This window comes from Neovison vison, chromosome 13 (genome assembly GCF_020171115.1).
Source record: "Neovison vison isolate M4711 chromosome 13, ASM_NN_V1, whole genome shotgun sequence".
Classification (NCBI taxonomy): domain Eukaryota; kingdom Metazoa; phylum Chordata; class Mammalia; order Carnivora; family Mustelidae; genus Neogale; species Neogale vison.
In genome coordinates this window covers 146,836,333-146,854,215 of record NC_058103.1, presented here as the reverse complement: position 1 = coordinate 146,854,215, position 17,883 = coordinate 146,836,333, and the positions used below count along the sequence as shown (strand labels likewise).

Sequence of the window (17,883 nt, the reverse complement as noted above, 5' to 3'; positions counted from 1 at the left end):
GGCTCAGGACATGATCTCAGAGTTGTGAGATCGAGCCCTGTGTGGGGCTCCTGCTTGGGGTTCTTTCCCTCTCCCTACCCTTTCCCCTCTACCTCTTCCTATCCATTCACAGGTGCATGCAAGCTCTCTCTCTCTCAAATAAAAAATTTGTTTTAAAAAAAGGATTCTATATGTAACAGAGATTATACAGTATTTGTCTTTCTCTTTCTAATTTATTTCATTTAGTATAATGCCCTCAAGGTCCATCCATGTTGTCACAAATGGCAAAATTCCCTTTTTGGGGCCGAATAATATTCTAATATATATATATATATATATATCACAATTTCTTTATCTATTCATACATTGATAGACACAGATTTTTTCCTTGTCTTGGCTATTGTAAGTAATGCTACAGTGAACATGAGGGTACATGTAACTTTTCAAGTTATTGTTTTCATTTTCTTAAGATAAATATCCAGCAGTGGAATTACTGGATCATAGGATAGTTCTCTTTTTAGTTTTTTGAGGAACCTCCATGCTGTTCTCTATAGTGACTACAAAAGTTTACATTCCTACCAACGGTGCATGACAATTCCCTTTTCTCCACATCCTTGCCAATACTTCTTATTTCTTGTCTTTTTAATATTAGCCATTCTGAATGATGTGAGGTGATCTCCTTGTGCTTTTTTTAAAGATTTTATTTGTTTATTTGACAGAGAGAGATCACAAGTAGGCAGAGAGGCAGGCGGGGGGGGGGGGGCGGAGCAGGCTCCCTGCTGAACAGAGATCCCGATGTGGGACTCGATTCCAGGACAATGAGGTCATGACCTGAGCCGAAGGCAGAGGCTTAACCTACTGACCCCCCAGGCGCCCTCTCCCTGTGCTTTTGATTTGCATTTCTCTGAGGATTAGAAATTTTGAGCATCTTTCCATGTATGTATTGGTGATCTATATGTCTTCTTTGGAAAAATGTCTATTCATATCTTCTACACTTTTGAAGGTTTCCATTAAAATAACTTAGTATGGTGATTTATTGTTTGACTCTTTCATGCAGTGTTTTGTCTCTAGCTAGAGAATCAACTTCCCAGTGGAACCAGCTATGCCCGGTACTTGTGTGTGTGGCCCATATTGTTCATTGCAGTTACATCTACGTAGACACTCAGCAGATGGTTGTTGAGTCTATTACCATGGTTCATTTGTAGACAGGTGAGATGAAAAGGCAAGCCACCACGATGAGGATGGGCAGTCCTCAGCATGTTTCAAAACACTGATAAAACACTGGACTTTGGAATGAAAATAGGGAAAAGAGAGAAGACAGCTTAGGTATCAGGTTTCTGAAATGCCTTTTTATGTCCTCTTCCCCTTTTCATTTCTCTCTAAAATTAATAATATGGGAACTAGAGGCTGACTCTGTGCCAAGATGACTCTCAAATGATTTTCTTTTCCCCTTATCAGTACTGAGCCCACTTACAATGTCCTTTCACACTTTGGCCTGCTCAGAGCCACTACCCTCCAGCATGGACAAGGAGGTGTTGCTCATCTCATCCTACCTAGAATTTCTTCCCTCCTCACTCTCCAGGGGTCTTTCCTAGGAATTAATGAAACCAGTCAAGCCAAGAAGAGGTAAAAAAAATTATCAACACTTAGCTTTTTTTTTTTTAAGTGATCTCTATACCCAGCATGGGGTCGAACTCCCAACCCTGAGATCAAGAGCCACGTGCTCTTCTAACTGAGCCAGCCAGGCACCCCAGCACTTAGCTTTCAATGTAGTAGATCTTATCAGTGATTCTTCTCCTTAAAACTCAAGTATTGGGGCGCCTGGGTGGCTCAGTGGGTTAAGCCGCTGCCTTCAGCTCAGGTCATGATCTCAGGGTCCTGGGATCGAGTCCCCGCATTGGGCTCTCTGCTCAGCAGGGAGCCTGCTTCCTCCTCTCTCTCTCTCTGCCTGTCTCTCTGCCTACTTGTAATCTCTGTCTGTCAAATAAAATAAATAAAATCTTTAAAAAAAAAAAAAAACTCAAGTATTAAAATATTGGTATCCTCCTGTTCCAGTACAAGCGCTATGACCATTCTCTTGTATTTGGTTAGTGTTTTACTGCCTTCTGTGTGATTACACAGTTGTTTTTAGAACAGTATGAAAGTGGGGATGGAGCCCTTGCCTTTTCTTGTACTACAGGCTTTTGTCCTCCAATGCAAGAACCTAGGGAGGGATTGATCTCATCTAGAGGCTTCTGTGGTCACGATGAAGCTTGGAGTATGGTGTGCCTTAATGTGCCACTGGTGTCTCAGAACATCTTACCAATCCTCTCTGCCTGTGTTCTGCTAGATAGGTTCCTGCCATCCCAATATAGAACTGCATTTTACTAAAGAAGCAGTATTATTTATGGTATTTAGATGTAGATGCAAAGCTGCTTGGTTGTACTACATTCTAGGTAGCATTATGGATTTCAGTCCACTTCTGTGGGCTGCTAACATGGGAACCTTACTTATTGTATCTGTAGAAAAATTCATTGTTAAGTTTAGTGCTTAAACTCATGAAACATGGCCAGTCTAAGGTGTGAAGAGTGTGTTTTGACTAGATGAAAAAGTGATGTCTTGTTCGTTATCTTTAGGCTCCAGATCACTTTGCTTCTAGTGATGACCTCTGTTGACCTGGGACTGGATTTGGAACTTTTTTGACCTCCGTGAGAGATGTAACCAAGAACAGAACTCTGGCAGATCCCGGAATCCACTGTCCTTGGATAGGGTTGTTGAAACCAACTAGTCTCCATCCCCAGCAGTTCCAGAGCTGTGTCCCTAAGGAACATCGCTGTCCTTGAAGTGATCCTTTTTTGTTCCCGCTTAGACTCTCGATCCTGACATGAAACTAGCAAATTTATTTTAACCCACTTTTATCTGTAGAAGTTAACTCTGAGTCCTGGGCAGTAGAGCTTGTTTCTCAGTGCCAGAATGGAAAGCCAGGCCAACTCAGAAAGCCCATGTCTCCTCACAGTCAGGACTTTGGACTAGGATGAGCTGCTTTTGTCTACTCAGCCAGCATTTATGAAGGCTCTGCTGTTACCAACCACAGTGCTTAGCACCGAAGACCCAGAGATGAATGTGGCATAGAATCTACCCTCAGGAGCGCCTGGGTGGTACATTCAATTGAGCATCCAACTCCTGGTTTGGCTGAGGACACGATCTCAGGGTTGTGGGATTGAACCCCACGTTGGACTCTGTGCTCAGTGGGAGTTGGCTTGTCCCTCTCTCTCTGTTCCTCTCCCTGCTTGTGCTCTCTCTCTAAAATAAATAAAATATATTTTTTAAAGATTTTATTTATTTATTTGAGAGAGAGAGAGCATGAGAAGAGAGAGGTCAGTGGGAGAAGCAGACTTCCTGCCTAGCAGGAAGCCTGATGTGGGACTCGATCCTGGGATTCCAGGATCATGACCTGAGCCGAAGGCAGTCGCTTAACCAACTGAGCCACCCAAGCGCCCCATAAATAAATAAAAACTTTAAAAAAATAACAAAAGAAAGAAAGAAAGAAAGGAAAATAATCTACTCTCAAGGAAAATCATGGTTGACGGAAAGAGGCAGACAAGTAAAAAAAAGACTGAATTAAGTACTTCGGTAGAAATGCCCACAGGCCCCAGTACTATCACTGAGAAGAGGGTGATTATCTTGGCCCAGAGAGCCCTTAGCCTTTCTTGAGTTTACTTGGCCCAAGCTGTGGGTATTCAGCCCCTCCAATCCTAGAAGAAATATCTCTGATTTTTACAGAATTGCTCAACAGGATCAGCATAAAGAATGGTAGAAGGTAGTCCAGATTAGAATTAGAAATCGCTGAGTCGGCGGCAGTATAAGCCTTTGTTCTAGTTTGGAGAAGGGCTTTCTTTGCTTCAGGGAGTCCCAGCAGGTTCAGTAGTCACTAAACTCCTCTGACGGATCCTGGTGTCATTTTCCCATTTCTCTGCATCTTTGCAGAGGCACTGCTGGCCAAGCCTTTGTTGGCCCAGAACCTCTGACTCAAGGTCTTCAGAACAGAAGAGTTACACTTCCTAGGAGCCCCAGAACCATACCTAAGCACTGTGGAATCATCAGCACGCCCCAGATTTGTTCTTCCTATTTCAACTATTCGTGAACTGGGTCACAGAAAAACTTCTGGGAGAGCACTACAAGCCACAAATTTGTAGGTTCCCGTCCCAAAGGACACTTATTATTGCCTCTAGAGAACAAACGGGTGAGGTCTCAGACAGTTAACTTATATTCATACGAAAGAGCAGTGAGGCCAAATTAGATGCCCAGAGGATCCAGTTCTAGAAGTCCTGTCTTCAGGGGAGGGAGGACAATGTGACAGCCTCCTAGAAAAGATAAACAAAGGAAGACCACTGTCCAGATGTGTTGGGAGGGTAGTACAGAGGCTTGACAGCAGGCTAGATTGCCTTTAGAGGAATAGACATTTTGTTAAAAGATTTTCTTTATTTATTTGAGAGGGAGAGGGAGAGGCAGACTCCCCACTGATCAGGGAGCCAGCCACAGGACCCTGGGATCATGACCTGAGCCGAACACAGATGCTTAACTGACTGCGCCACCCAGGCGCTCCAGAGAAATAGGTACTTTGATTCTGGTAATTACAACTGACCCTTGAACCATGTAGAGTTGGGAGCGCTGGGCCTCAGTACAAATCCGCATCTAACTTCTGACTGTCCCTGAGCCTTATCAATAACATAAACAGTGGATTAAAACATATTTTGTATGTTATATGTATTCTATACCATATTTTTACCATAAAATAAACCAGAGAAGAGAAAGTGTTATTAAGAAAATCATAAGGAGGGACGCCTGGGTGGCTCAGTTGGTTGGACGACTGCCTTCGGCTCAGGGCGTGATCCTGGAGTCCCGGGATCGAGTCCCACATCGGGCTCCCAGCTCCATGGGGAGTCTGCTTCGCTCTCTGACCTTCTCCTCGCTCATGCTCTCTCTCACTGTCTCTCTCTCTCAAATATATAAATAAAATTAAAAAAAAAGAAAATCATAAGGAAAAGAAAATACATGAACAGTACTGGAGTGTATTTATGGGGAAAAAAATCCATATATAAGTGGACCCACAGAGTCCAAATCCGTGTTGTTCTGGCGTCAACAGTATTTTACTTTTTGATTGGTTTGAGGGATTTTATTTTTTTTTTTTTAAGATTTTATTTATTTATTTGACAGAGATCACAAGTAGGTAGAGAGAGAGAGGAAGGGAAGCAGGTTCCCTGCCAAGCAGAGAGCCTGACGAGGGCTCGATCTCAGGACCCTGGGATCATGATCTGAGCTGAAAGCAGAGACTTTAACCCACTGAGCCACCCAGGTGCCCTGTTTGAGGGATTTAAAAAAAAAAAACTCAAATAGGACTGAATTAAAAACACCAGTTTTTCCTTATTAAAGTGTGGCCATAAATTTGTTTCTTTGATCTTGTAAAATACGAGTTTCCAGCATTTTACCTGTTAAGATTTCGGATTCATCACCCAAAGTATTTTTTCTGTTGCCTTCCTCTTAAATCAAGTTGGCCTGTTGGTTTATTGGGGTTATCTTAATCTCACTTTCGTTGAAACTCTTAAATTGTTACTATTCCTAGGTCAGATTACCATTAGATTTGCAGAGAACTAAGCACTAAGAAATCAGTAGTGCTTTTGTTTAAATTCTCTTAACAGGTACTTTTGAATGACTTTTGTTGTTGTCATTGTTTTAGATGGTTGTCAAAATAGCAGAGAACAATGAATTATGATTACTTGATAATTCCTGTTTATTCAGTGCAATTGATGTTAGGCTGGGTTTAGGGCTCCTGAGGGCCTTAAGCTCTTTGCTCTCTTCTGTTCTTGTGGTTTTTATTGCCCTCTACATGACTCAGATTTTAGGTTTCCTTTTCCCCGTGCCTCTTTGTTGGTTTGGTACTTTTAACTCCGTGTTCTCTGAGGTACTCACCTGCGTTTCTGCTGTTGTCCTCAAGGTCAGGCTATCCGTCACCTCCTGGTCGTTTAACAGGACCGTTCTTTGTGATCTGACTATATCTAGTTTCTTAAGTACAGGAGTTTGGTATTGGTTCTTTTTTTAAATTCAAGTGTAATTAACAATGCAGTGTTCGATTAGTTTCAGGTGTACGATAAAATGGTTCAGCAGTTCTGTACGTTACTCAGTGCGGCCCATGGTAAGTGTGCTCTGGATCCGCTCTGTGTTCCACTCCTCCCCCACCACCTCCCCTCTGGCGACCCCTCTGTTCCCTGGTTTTAGGAGTGTGTTTTTTTGTCTCTTTTTTCCTTGTGTTTTTGTTTAGTTTCTTAAGTTTCACATATGATTGAAGTCATATGGTATTTGTCTTTCTCTGTTTGACTTCTTTCACTTAGCATAATACCCTCTATGTCTGTCATCTGTGTTGTTGCAAATGGCAAGATCTCATTTGTTTTTACTGCTGAGTCATATTCCTGTGTGTGTGTGTGTGTGTGTGTAGTATTGATTCTCGGCTGCCTTCTGTACACACCCATGCTTAGCAGCCTCCAACCTTCTCCTGTCCCCTCGGTCTGCACTTGAAGAAATGTCGTTCCTCTTTCACAGTGCACTTCACGTTCAGTGGAAGGGGTCTTCACTCATTTGTCAGATGAACCTGGGCAGCGGGGAAGCTGACCCTTTTAGTTCCTCATCCTTTGCTCGTTTATAGCACATGAGTCACTGTGCTGACCAAACGTCAGCTGTGGCATTTGTAGGCCTGGTGATGCCAAACTGGTATTGTAATTACATAACTTAATGATACACAGATGAGCCATAATGAGCAAAAGAACTGCTCTATGAAAACTAAGGTTCGCGAACACTTTGGAAAGGCTGGTTAGGTAAAAAAGGAAAGGAAGCGGAGTCGGGTTTGGGCAAGATAGCTGTAGAAGACTAGAGGTGGAGGCTCCTAACATCCGGATGGAGGACGTACTTACTGCTTCGCGGGGGTCTGAGTCTCCCTGTGCTTAGAGAAACTGATGCGTATGGGGGACTTCGGTGCAGGAAAAGTGGCACGCAGCTCTGGTAAGCAGGAAAGACCTTGCTGGCCCCAAGTCTTCTGATTTTCGCTAGCCTTTCGACGTCATAGGACACACAGCATGGGCCTCTCTTATTGTTCTGCCCCTTCAGCCCAGCCCTGCCTGTAAGCAGACTCTGGTGCTTATGGCCAGTCTGTCTCCCCTCACTTTTGGCTGGCAGAGGTGTTTCCTTTTGTAGGTTTCTCCAGAAAGACTCTTGGGAACAGTGTTTCCCATGCTGTCACTCTGGCTCAGCAGCCCCCTAGGAGCAGATCTTGGGTTGTACTTCCTCTCTTTGGGAATTGTGTAGGTAACTGCATCTTTTTCTGCTACCCCTGAATTTTACTATGGGAATTTTCAAGAGTTTGTCCCTCATTTATGTGATTTGATCTTTTTGCCTGGGTCTGTCTTGGCACTGACAATTCTGGGCCAGCTTTTCCTGGGATGCATTGTCCCTCTCAGTACGTGGATACTTTTGTTTCAGAAACATCTTGAAGGAGATCTTCCTGGAATGCTTATGAGCAACTGTGCCTGTTTGTTCGTTGCAGTTACACTTCCCCTTTCTGTGCATTGGCTGTCTTCTGGAACTCCGTTCGCTCTCTCTTCTGTTGAACCCCTTTTCTGTTTCATTTTATGTGCTTTTTTCCATGTCCCTCTGTTTTATTCCTTACCGTGCTTTCCGCAGTATCTCGTCTCCCTTTTGTTCCTTTTTGTTTTACCCTCATTTCGGTTTGTTTTTCTTTTCCGCTTCTTCCCTGAGCCGTGCCAGGCACGCCTCTCTTCTCCCTGTCGTCTCCCTGCCTCTCCCATGAGCGCTTGTTCTCCTGCTCTGAGTTCTTGCCTCATGGGTTTTGTTTTGTTTTGTTTTGTTTTTTCAGTTTTGCAAAAAAGATTTTATTGCCATTCATCGGCTCTTGGCAGTGTTTTCCAGTGTTTAGTCTTAGTCTGCCTTTGGTTTTCCAGTTTCTTCCCTAATTTTTTTTGTTGTTGTTGTTGTATCTTTGTATCCTGTGAAGATGTCATTTTTATAACTCCTCTTTAAATAGGTGAGGGTTTCGGGGACTGGCTGTTTGCAGGATGCTTGTGTAGAAGAGGTGCCCAGTCTGCGTTCCGCACTGGCTGCCGCTGTCCGTGATTGAGGGTCCTGGGTGAAGTCATCTACCCCCTCTCTCTCCCGCCAGCAGAGATGGGCATCTGTGAGGCGAACATAGCAGCTTTGTGTGGTTTCCCAAGTAGTTCCAGCTCCAGGTCCACGAAGTTCCTGCGTCTCAAAACAAGGAATCTTTTCGGTCCCAGAGAGCATGACCTTTACCTACAGGAAGTCTATTTCGGCAGGTCTTTCTCCCCACCCGCCATGTGTTCTCTCTGTAGTATCCTTTCTTCTTTTCTTTCTCTAAAGGAAAGGAACCTCGTTTGAACTCCCCGCTTTTGACAGCTTTTGTGGCTGCTTTAGAGTCTGGGAGTTTGGTTGTCTTCCAGCTTTGTTGAAAACAAGAGTTTGCATTTTTGTTTCTCCTTTTCGTACTTAGAACACATCTCGAATAGCATTTTAAAATTATGATTTCATGATGCACAGTGTTCAAATCAGAAATCTTAACTGACATTTTCTATTAACCGGAGGCTGGTCCCCATGGTAGTCTGTATTAGGCCTTCTCCTACACCTCTCCTTCCAGCGTCCACTGCCACACTGCCATCCACCTTCTAAGCACCCAAAGCCCAGGAATATGCTACTCAGACTTACGAAAAGCCTTTTCATTCAGTCAGCGTGCCTCCTCCTCACTGGGCTGTGTTCTAGGCCTTGGGATAGAGCATGGAAGAATTCATACGAGATCTCCGACAAACCAAAGGCAAGTCTTAAAATGCTTCCGTATGGACTAGGGGCGTGGTGTGGTCAGGGTAGAAGACACAGTTTGGGATTTTGAGGTGCCCTGGTGGAAAGGATGTAGAACGTGAGCTCCAGAGGCAGGCTGACCTAGACTCGGTGCCCTGTGCTGCTGCTGATACATGTGACATCAAAATAGTTGATCGACTTTTCCATATTTCACTTCCCTTGTATATGAAGTGAAGGTCGTATTACCTACTTCACACGGCTATTCTAAAATTAAAATGAGTTACATATGAAGTGCTCGTCATACAGTAGACGCTCAACAAGTTCTACTTCCCCCATGAAGGAATAAAATACTAGGAGGACTGGTAAATTTTATGTACTGTAAAGCTTACCGGCTTCATTTTGAGTAGCGTTGAGCATATTCGTGTTGTTGTGCTATCCTTCTGGATCCAGAATTCTTCTTCTTGCACAACTGAAACTCTGGGCCCGTCAAACAAGGCCCCGCCCCCTCCTCCCCTCAGCCCCGGCAACCACTGTTCTACTTTCTGCCTCTGGTTTTGGCTACTGGGTAGCTCGCATAGGAAGTCATGCCGTATCTGTCCTTCTGTTTCTGGCTTAATTTCACTTAGCCTAATGTCTTCAGGGTTCGTCCATGCAGTAGCAGGTGTCCGAGTTTTCTTCCTTTTTAAGACCAAATCATATTCCTTTGTATGCGTACGTCAGACTCATCCTTTCATGCACCGATAGGCACTTGGGTTGCTCCTGCCTTTTGGTTATTCTGTGGATAATGCTGCTGTGAAGAGAGGTGTGCTAGTATCTTCTGGAATCCTTGGTTTTGGTTCTCCTGAGTATATGCCCAGTGGTGGAATTGTTTGATTATATGGCTGTTCTTTAAAAAAAATTTTGAGGAACTACCACATTATGTTCAGAGGCTGATTTCTTGATGGGGAAGTATAAAAACAGTGTAGTTCCCTAACAAATAATTTTTTTTTTTTTTAGATTTTTTTTATTTATTTATTTATTTATTTATTTGACAGAGAGAGAGAGAGAGAGAGAGAGAGAGAGAGAGCACAAGCAGGCAGAGAGGCAGGCAGAGGCAGAGAGAGAAGCAGGCTCCCCTCTGAGCAAGGAGCCCGATGTGGGGCTCGATCCCAGGACCCCAAGATCATGACCTAAACTGAAGGCAGCGGCTTAACCCACTGAGCCACCCAGGGGCCCCCCTAACAAATAATTTTAAGATCAGTCTTGTTTAACATTGTGTTAGTTACCTAAATACGAGCTTTTTGCTATTAAATCTCCATTTGCATTAAGAATGAAATAATTCCTGTTGTATAAAATTTAAGAGTGCTGCATGAGTGTGTCTGTGTAGACAGAAAAATGATTTGTAGGGGGCGCCTGGGTGGCTCAGTCTGCCTTCGGCTCAGGTCATGATCCCAGGGTCCTGGGATCAAGCCCTGCGTTGGTCTCTCTGCTCAGCAGGGAGCCTGCTTCCGCCTCTCTCTCTGCCTGCTTATGATCTCTGTCTGTCAGATAGATAAATAAATAAATAATCTTTTTTTTCTTTCTTTCTTTTGTTTTTTTTTTAAGTATTGTTTAAAATAAAGAAAGAGGGGCACCTGGGTGGCTCAGTGGGTTAAAGTCTCTGCCCTCAGCTCGGGTCATGATCCCAGGGTGCTGGGATTGAGCCCCACATCGGGCTCTCTGCTCAGCAGGGAGCCTGCTTCCGCCTCTCTCTCTGCCTGCCTCTCTGCCTACTTGTGATCTCTGTCTGTCAAATAAATAAATAAAATCTTTAAAAAAAAAAAGGAAGAAAGAAAAGTGATTTGTGAAGCCCCATGTAAGCATACATACTTTGTGTTTAAACATATGCTTTTTTTTAAAGATTTTATTTACTTTTTTGACAGAGAGAAAGAGAGAGAGAAAGCGTGTGCACACATAAGCAGGGGGAGGGTCAAGAGGGAGAGGGAGAAGCAGGCTCCCTGCTGAGCAAGGAGCCCAATGTGGAACTTAATCCCAGAATCCCAGGAGATGCCCAACTGACTAAGCCACCCAGGTGTCTCTAAACATAAGCTTTTTAAGGTTTTATTTATTTATGTATTTAGAGAGAGAGCATGCAGTGGGGAGGGGCAGAGGGAAAGAGCGAGAATCTCAAGCAGACCCCTTGCTGAGCATGCTTTCATTACACTTCCTCCCTGAGGCCAGAAGATGTACCCTGGTTACGTCTTCATGCGTTTCCTCCACTTAACTCTGGGCAAAAGACAGAGAACTGATGTGCCCAAAAACGCACAAACGCACAGACACATCTTTTGTCTTGACTCTTTGTTGCCTACAGAGTAGATTGATGCTCACATCCTCCATGGTTCAGTCTAGATGCTAGACCCGTGTGTCTCAACTGGGGGTGATTTTGCCAGAACGTATGTGACCACGTCTGGAAGCATTTTTGGTTGTCACAGCTGGAGCGGTGCTACTGGAACCTAGTGAGCAGAGCCCAGGGGTGCTGCCAAACATGCTACAATGCACAGGACAGCCCCGCCCCAAACAGAAGAAAATTATCCATCCCCAAATGGCAGTAGTGCCCAGACTTTAGGCCCAAACTGCCTTGTCAGCATTGTCTCTAGCCTCCTGGTAAATCTGCCATTCCAGCCAGACCCTGATGTCCTCGTACCCTACACCAGCCGAATTGCTTCCTCCAGTGCCTTTCACCGACATCCTTGTCCGACGGCAGAGCCCGGCTCCGTCCTCCACCATCTCAGTGAACACGTCTGGTCGCTCCAACCACTGCCCTCTTCCTTCTCCGACTGCTCATTTAGTGCTTACTCAACAATATGAGGTGGTACCTGTGGTCTTGCCAGCATGACTGAAAGCACCGTGAAGGCCATGTTGACAGGATTTGACTTGAATGAGGAAGTCCCGCTCCTGCTTACAGAGCCCCGTGGACACCCCTGACCTGACCCTCTGGGCGTTTCCATGGCAGCCCTCCCGCTACCGTGGAGCACGGTGGTTGAGTCAGCACCGCGGCTCTGCTGGCACACCGAGATTCCCCTTTGCTAGGGAGTACTGGCTAGACGGACCCAAGCCCAGGTGGGAGCCTGGTACCCAGGCGAGTATTCGTGCCGAGCCTGGTGTCTGCCTGAGCTCCAAGAAAGGGATGAGGACAAGTACAAAGGAACGGGTCCATTTTACGTCCGGTGGAGCCCAGGCGGAAGGTCCGTCTTAGGAAGCCTGGGAGACGTCCCGCTGTGCAGGGCTCGCTCTGCCACAGCTGCACTGACGGAATGCATCAGTGAGGGTGAGGCCAGTGCTAGTAATGAAGGCCATCCCAGTTCATCCAGAAGCTGCTGTGGGGCAGACGCCAGGCCAGGTGTTTGATACAGGTTATTGCATTCAGTCCTCATCACAACTCTGGAAGGAAGCTGGAAAACTGAAAGGATAATTTGCCCAGGATCATCCAGCTAACAGCAGAGCTGAAATTTAAACAAGGTCTGTCTGACTTCAGAGCCTGTGCTCTTAGCCACCACCTCCCTGCCTTGAGTGTGGCCAGGCAGTTTAGCTGTCACTGCTCGCGGAAGAGATCCATGTTAGGGAATGCCAGGGCGTGGGGGCCATCTGTTTGGGCTCACTTGGGAGGTTGATAACCCAGGGACTCAGGTGTCTGTTGGGAATCAGGAGCTGCTGTCGGGTCCGACTGCTGGGCTGGTGCCGGAAAGGCCATGAGGTCTCATGTGGCCAAGCCACTCATACCTTCACTTCCCGCATGTGGCCCATTTGGGCCACACCCCAGCTACCACAGGGTGCTCTAACCCTTCTTATTCTTACTTCCCCTTTAGGTGCACTACATCCTTCAGGAGGTGGTGATGGGTGGGATGGTGTTGGAAACCAACATGAATGAAATCGTCGCTCAGATCGAAGCTCAAAACAGGCTGGAGAAATCCGAGGTGAGTCACGTCCGTCCTTTTGCCCTGGCCAGTTTGAAGAGCCTGGGGCAGAAGGAGGAATGGACACATCTGATGGTTTGTGTTGCTGGGGAACCTTAGGCATGTTTACGGTCCTCCTTCCTTGAGTCCATCAGAACCAATTGATTTGAAGGCCAGTGCTGAAAATAAAACATGTAAGAATTAAGGCTAAAAGTGTGAATGGAAAAGTCAGTTGGCTCAGGAAGACGAACAGCTCCGGGCTTGGGGGATTATGGCCCATGTTTGTGGTTTGTCATTCCTCCCTTCAAAGCTGTGTGTACCCTGGAAGGAGCCAGAATGCCCTTCTCTGGTCCCAGTGTGGTTTCCTGATGCTATGGCAGTCCGATCTCCCAGCGGCCATTTCTCATGGTGGCTTTCAGAACCTCACAGATGCCAGTTGCCTTATTTCCAGTTAGCCTTCTCCTCAGCTGTAGCAGAGTTTGGCTGGATTTGCAAATAACATACCCCGGCCCATCCCTCCTGGTGCTCACAGTAGGCGTGGCTGGCTGGCTTAGTCGGTGGAGTGTGCGACTCCTAATCTTGGGGTTGTGAGTTCAGGCCCCACGTTGGGCATAGAGATTACCTTTAAAAAAAAAAAAAAAAAAAGCTCACAGTTATTTCCATCCTACCCCTCTGAGGTCTCTCCGTCGTCTCCATCAGCCTTCCCAGAGAGCAGAGGCTACGGTCATAAACCTTCACATGTGGCAGAAACAGCAGAATAAGTTACCACTTTAGTGAGTTGAGTGTCTTCAAGAGCTTTTTCCTTCTTGTAACAGATCTTGATCTTGCAAAACCAGAAATTCCTCTGTCCGTGAGGCTTGGCGGTCCTGCTGAAGAACCTTTTCCAGACCACAGTTAGAGTAGCACCATAGTTCTTTTAGGGAGGCAGGCCAGGAAGCTTCCAGGAATAGTAAGTGAGTCAGAGGCAAGGGATTTGGAAAGCAGAAGAATGGAGACATGCGGCACAAGAGTGGGACTGGAGTCAGTGTCTTGAAAGCAGGAAGGAGGAAATGGATCTGAGAATCTTGTTGGCTTCTCGCCTTCTCTGTGCACTGTGGGAGAGCCAGAGGGGAGCGCCCACCATGGACGCCTTCCCCTGTGTTTGTTACCAGCCTTTCCGTGGCTGTAGGTACATCAGACCTCTGTCCTTCTATCTCGCTGCCACATGATGTTTCCAGAGCCAACTCTTACCCATCTCATGGTGTTAGTCAGCAAGCATTTGGCCCTAAGCTCTGAATTTCCTTTTCCTTGTAAGAATTTCCCTGTGATTGCACTAGTCTCTAAGACACAGTCTGTTCAGGAAAGGTGTTATGTTGGAGCCTGAAAAGTGCCCCCCCATACTATGACTCAGTTGAACCGTCTCAGGTTATTGCAGCAAGCATTTATTGAGCACCTGCGGTGTGCGGGCACTCTTAGATGCTGGGGCTACAGCACTGCATATGGCACAACCCCTTCAGGAGTACAGAGTGTGGGTCCCTACCCCGTAGCCCCTGTTACCCTCGGGATCATCATGCTGGCTACCTTTGGGGAATAAAGAGAAAAAATCAAAGCGTGCATTGTGTGTGCTCAGTGTGGACACTTTCCAGATCTCTGTCACTTTTGTTTCTTAGTGTTGGGCAGATGACACTGAGTGTGTGTCTCATGTCCCTTCCCATTTCTCCTCAGGGAGGCCTTTCAGCAGCTCCTGCCCGGGCTGTGTCTGCTGTGAAAAACATCAATCTACCGGAGATTCCTCGGAACATCAACATTGGTGATCTCAACATCAAAGTCCCCAACTTGTCCCAGTTTGTCTGAGGGTCCATGGCTACTGAACTGCAGTCCTTGAAGCAAGCCAAGCCACTCCTGCCACAGAGCCCACTCTGAGCCTTAGAAGGGTCAGGCCCCGGGTCCTGCCCCCTGCTGCTGTTGGGGTGCTGGTGGAGTTGGGGGTGGGGGGTGTCCCAGGTTCATGGCTAGCATGGGCTTGGTTTTCACATGTGACACCTGCCGGCCTGTGATACATGTGGTCACTGCGGATGTGGGAGGACCCTGGCTTCCTCTGTGGGGATCCGTGTGCCCAAACCACTCGTACCTTTACTTCCCGCATGTAGCCAATTCAAGGGACCAGGCACTGTCTGGGGGCCCATCTGCTTCCTAGAACCCACCACTAGGACTTTCTCTGTCTAGAGTCTTCATCCTTAGCACCGTCAGCATTCACTCTTGCTGACGAGGTGCCGAAGCTAGAACAGGGCCAACCCCTCAGTTAGGGTATGTGGTCAGTGGCAAACAAGGGCCAAGTTTGATGAGAACCAGAGTTACCCCCTGGCTCTATTAGGGTTTTCATGCCCAGAAGCCTTTTTATAGGCAAGTTTCCTGGTTCCCACCGCCTTCAGAATATGTTTCCCTCACTGCCACAGTCTTATCTCTGTTCACACAGGACGCAACCCAGATCATGAACCTGGCGCATGCTAGTAGGGAGCGCACCCGCTTCCCCACGGCCGTTTCTCCAGCACAGCCACAAGGCCCCTCACCAAAGTGGGGAGGCCCCGTGTCTGTGGAAGGCAAAGCTGACGATGTGTAGAATATCTCAGATTTATGACTCTTTACAGATTTAAATACATTCTTCTCATGAGGAACAGACAGATCAGTTGCTGTGTTGTAAGTGATGAGTTTCTCTGTACAGGAAGGCCACTACGTTCTGCGCCTGCTTGTGGGGCAGGAGAGCCTGAGCTGGGATCACTCGTTCTAGAACTGGCACGGGGAAGGCTGGGGCCACGGGAAGTGTGCTAGCTGAGCCTGGTGAGAGCGCAGCGTCTTCTCCCTCGTGTGGGAGGAGCCCCTCCCTGATCTCTGCCTCTGGGCCCGCGCTGTGCCCCCCCAGGTGACATCCTCCCATGGAAAGGCACACATTTTCACGTGTGATGAGTCTTTATTTCTGTGGTTAACTCAGAGCTCAGACTGCACCTTAGAGTAATGCCTCTTCCTACACTGCCTCGGGGACCAGGACTCAGGACCTTTGGGAGCTCACTGCATTGTCACAGCACAGTCTCCCAGCCTGGGGATTTCTCGTGCCTGCTGGCAGGGGCCCAGACTGTTCGCCTGTCTCCTGCTGCTGCTGCAGAGCCCATCTTAGATGGCGCCCATAGGACCGCCATGCTCTGTGCTTAGTGCCCGGTGTTCCCCGAAGCCTCTTGTCACCCTTTCAGGCCTTACCTGACCACCTCGGAGACGGGTGTGGTGATCAGAAGGTTGGCCCTCTTCTGTCCGAAGGAGATGGAGGTTATCTGATGTCACCGCTGATGGCATTCTTTGAAGGCTTAATTTTTTTTAATGGGCATTTCGGTCTCCCATCCAAGTACTAACCAGGCCCGACCCTGCTTAGCTTCCGAGATCAGACGAGATTGGGCGCGTTCAGGGTGGTATGGCCGTAGACTTAATGGGCATTTCGGGATATTCACATCCCTCTCTCACATTTGCTGAACGTGGAATAAGAAAGGACGAAAAAGACTGGTCTTTACTTTACACAGACTGTAAGGCGGTGTGAGCGAGAGCCTTCCACAGTCCTTATAAGAGACATTATTGGCTCCGTTTTGCAGGTGAAGAGAGTAAGACTCGGGTCAAGTAACCTGCTTTTGGTCACACAGGGCTAAGAATTGAGACTCTGCTTGCCTAAATCCGAAGTCCATTTTCTTCACTGTTCAATGGCTTTTCCAGATTTAATCCTCTTTGTTATACATAAGGAAGCCGAGCCTGGTTTGCTCACAGGGCCAGTGACAGTGTCGTAGAGGGCAAGGACTGGAGACCCCATATGTGCTCCGTTGGGCTGATGAGGGAACAGTAGACCAGAGTGTTAAGTGTTGTATTGAGAGTCACAAAACTAGAACCTAGTCATTTTTCTTGAGTTTCTTTCTTCGTTTTGTGGTTTCATGTATTACTTGAAATGTCCTGCATTTCCCAGGACAACCTTCCAATGTTCTTAGCTGCCAGAGACCGTTGGTTTCTGCTCTGTTCCCACAAACTACTGACGGGTCGCAGAGACCCCCAGCAAGTCAGCATCCCAGTCCCCTCCCAGACAGCCTCTAAAAGTGGCCTAAAACTTCAGCCTGCTGTTTTATTGGAAAGCTCCATCCCTTTGGACAAACCACAGTAATTGTTCATTAAATACTTGAGGTTGCCTGCAAATCCAGCTAGACCTATTGCCTGCTACCAGCAAAACCATAAATTTCTTTTTTTTCTTTTTAATTAAAAGGAAATTGTATGCTTTTTTTGAAGAAGGGTACAGATAGTGCTGCTTAAGCGATGTGTTTTTCAAAATAGGGTCTGGGTCTAAATTTGGGAGTTCCTGGCCCTGCACAGTTTACACTGAGGGTTTCCTGAAGTACTGGGTTTCCAGTGCTCACTGCCCCTAATTAAAATCTGAAATTCTTCTGTTACGCAGTGCCTGGTGCGTGTTAGACTCGGCTTCTTGATCTTGTCTCTGCTGAGGAGCTCTGAGTGCCCACGTTGAGTGACTCGCAGTCTGAACTTGTAGTGACTCGAGTTGGTGACTGTGTTATATGGGATATTTAAAGGACAAAAACCCATTTCCTACCGCCAGCAGCCCCCATCATGCCCTTCTGGCCATGCTCTAACCAGGCTGTCTTAGTTCAAGCTGCTGTAACAGAAAGACCTTAGACTGGGTGGTTGAACAAACATCCCTCACAGTTCAGTCCAGTCAAGGTCAGGATGCCAACAGATTTGATGTCCAGTGGAGGACCTGCTTCCTGTTTCATAGACTGCCATCTTCTTGCTACATCCTCACATGGCAGAGAAGGCTCTGTGTTCTTCTCTGTTATAAGGGCGCCAGGCCCATTATGGGGCTCCACCCTATGACCTCATCCAAATCTAATGACCTCCCAAAGCCCCCCCCAAATACCTTCACTTCTGGGGATTAGATTTCCATATCGGGATCTGGGGGACACAGACATTCATCCATAAGGGCATCTAGCTACTTCCCTTTCCTGTTGGCCTGGTCACAGCCCTTGCTTGTTACACTGAGGGTTAGGTTGGGATTTCTTGAGTCCTCTCCGTCCCTGTTACTCAGGCCTCTGCCACTTACAGAGCCAGCCCTTCCCCTCCA

The 17,883-nt window shown here is 46.8% G+C and overlaps 1 protein-coding gene across 1 annotated transcript in view; it reads left to right on the top strand.

The window, feature by feature from the left end:
• LOC122893864 (AP-3 complex subunit sigma-2) overlaps window positions 1–15,408 on the top strand; it is a 53,140-nt gene extending 37,732 nt beyond the window's left edge. Inside the window, exons 5-6 of the mRNA XM_044231155.1 lie at window positions 12,660–12,767; window positions 14,451–15,408. Of these exons, the coding sequence (XP_044087090.1) occupies window positions 12,660–12,767; window positions 14,451–14,579 (237 nt within the window). The 3' untranslated portion in view covers window positions 14,580–15,408. The remainder of the gene's footprint in view (window positions 1–12,659; window positions 12,768–14,450) is intronic.
• The last annotated feature ends 2,475 nt before the right edge of the window (window positions 15,409–17,883 follow it).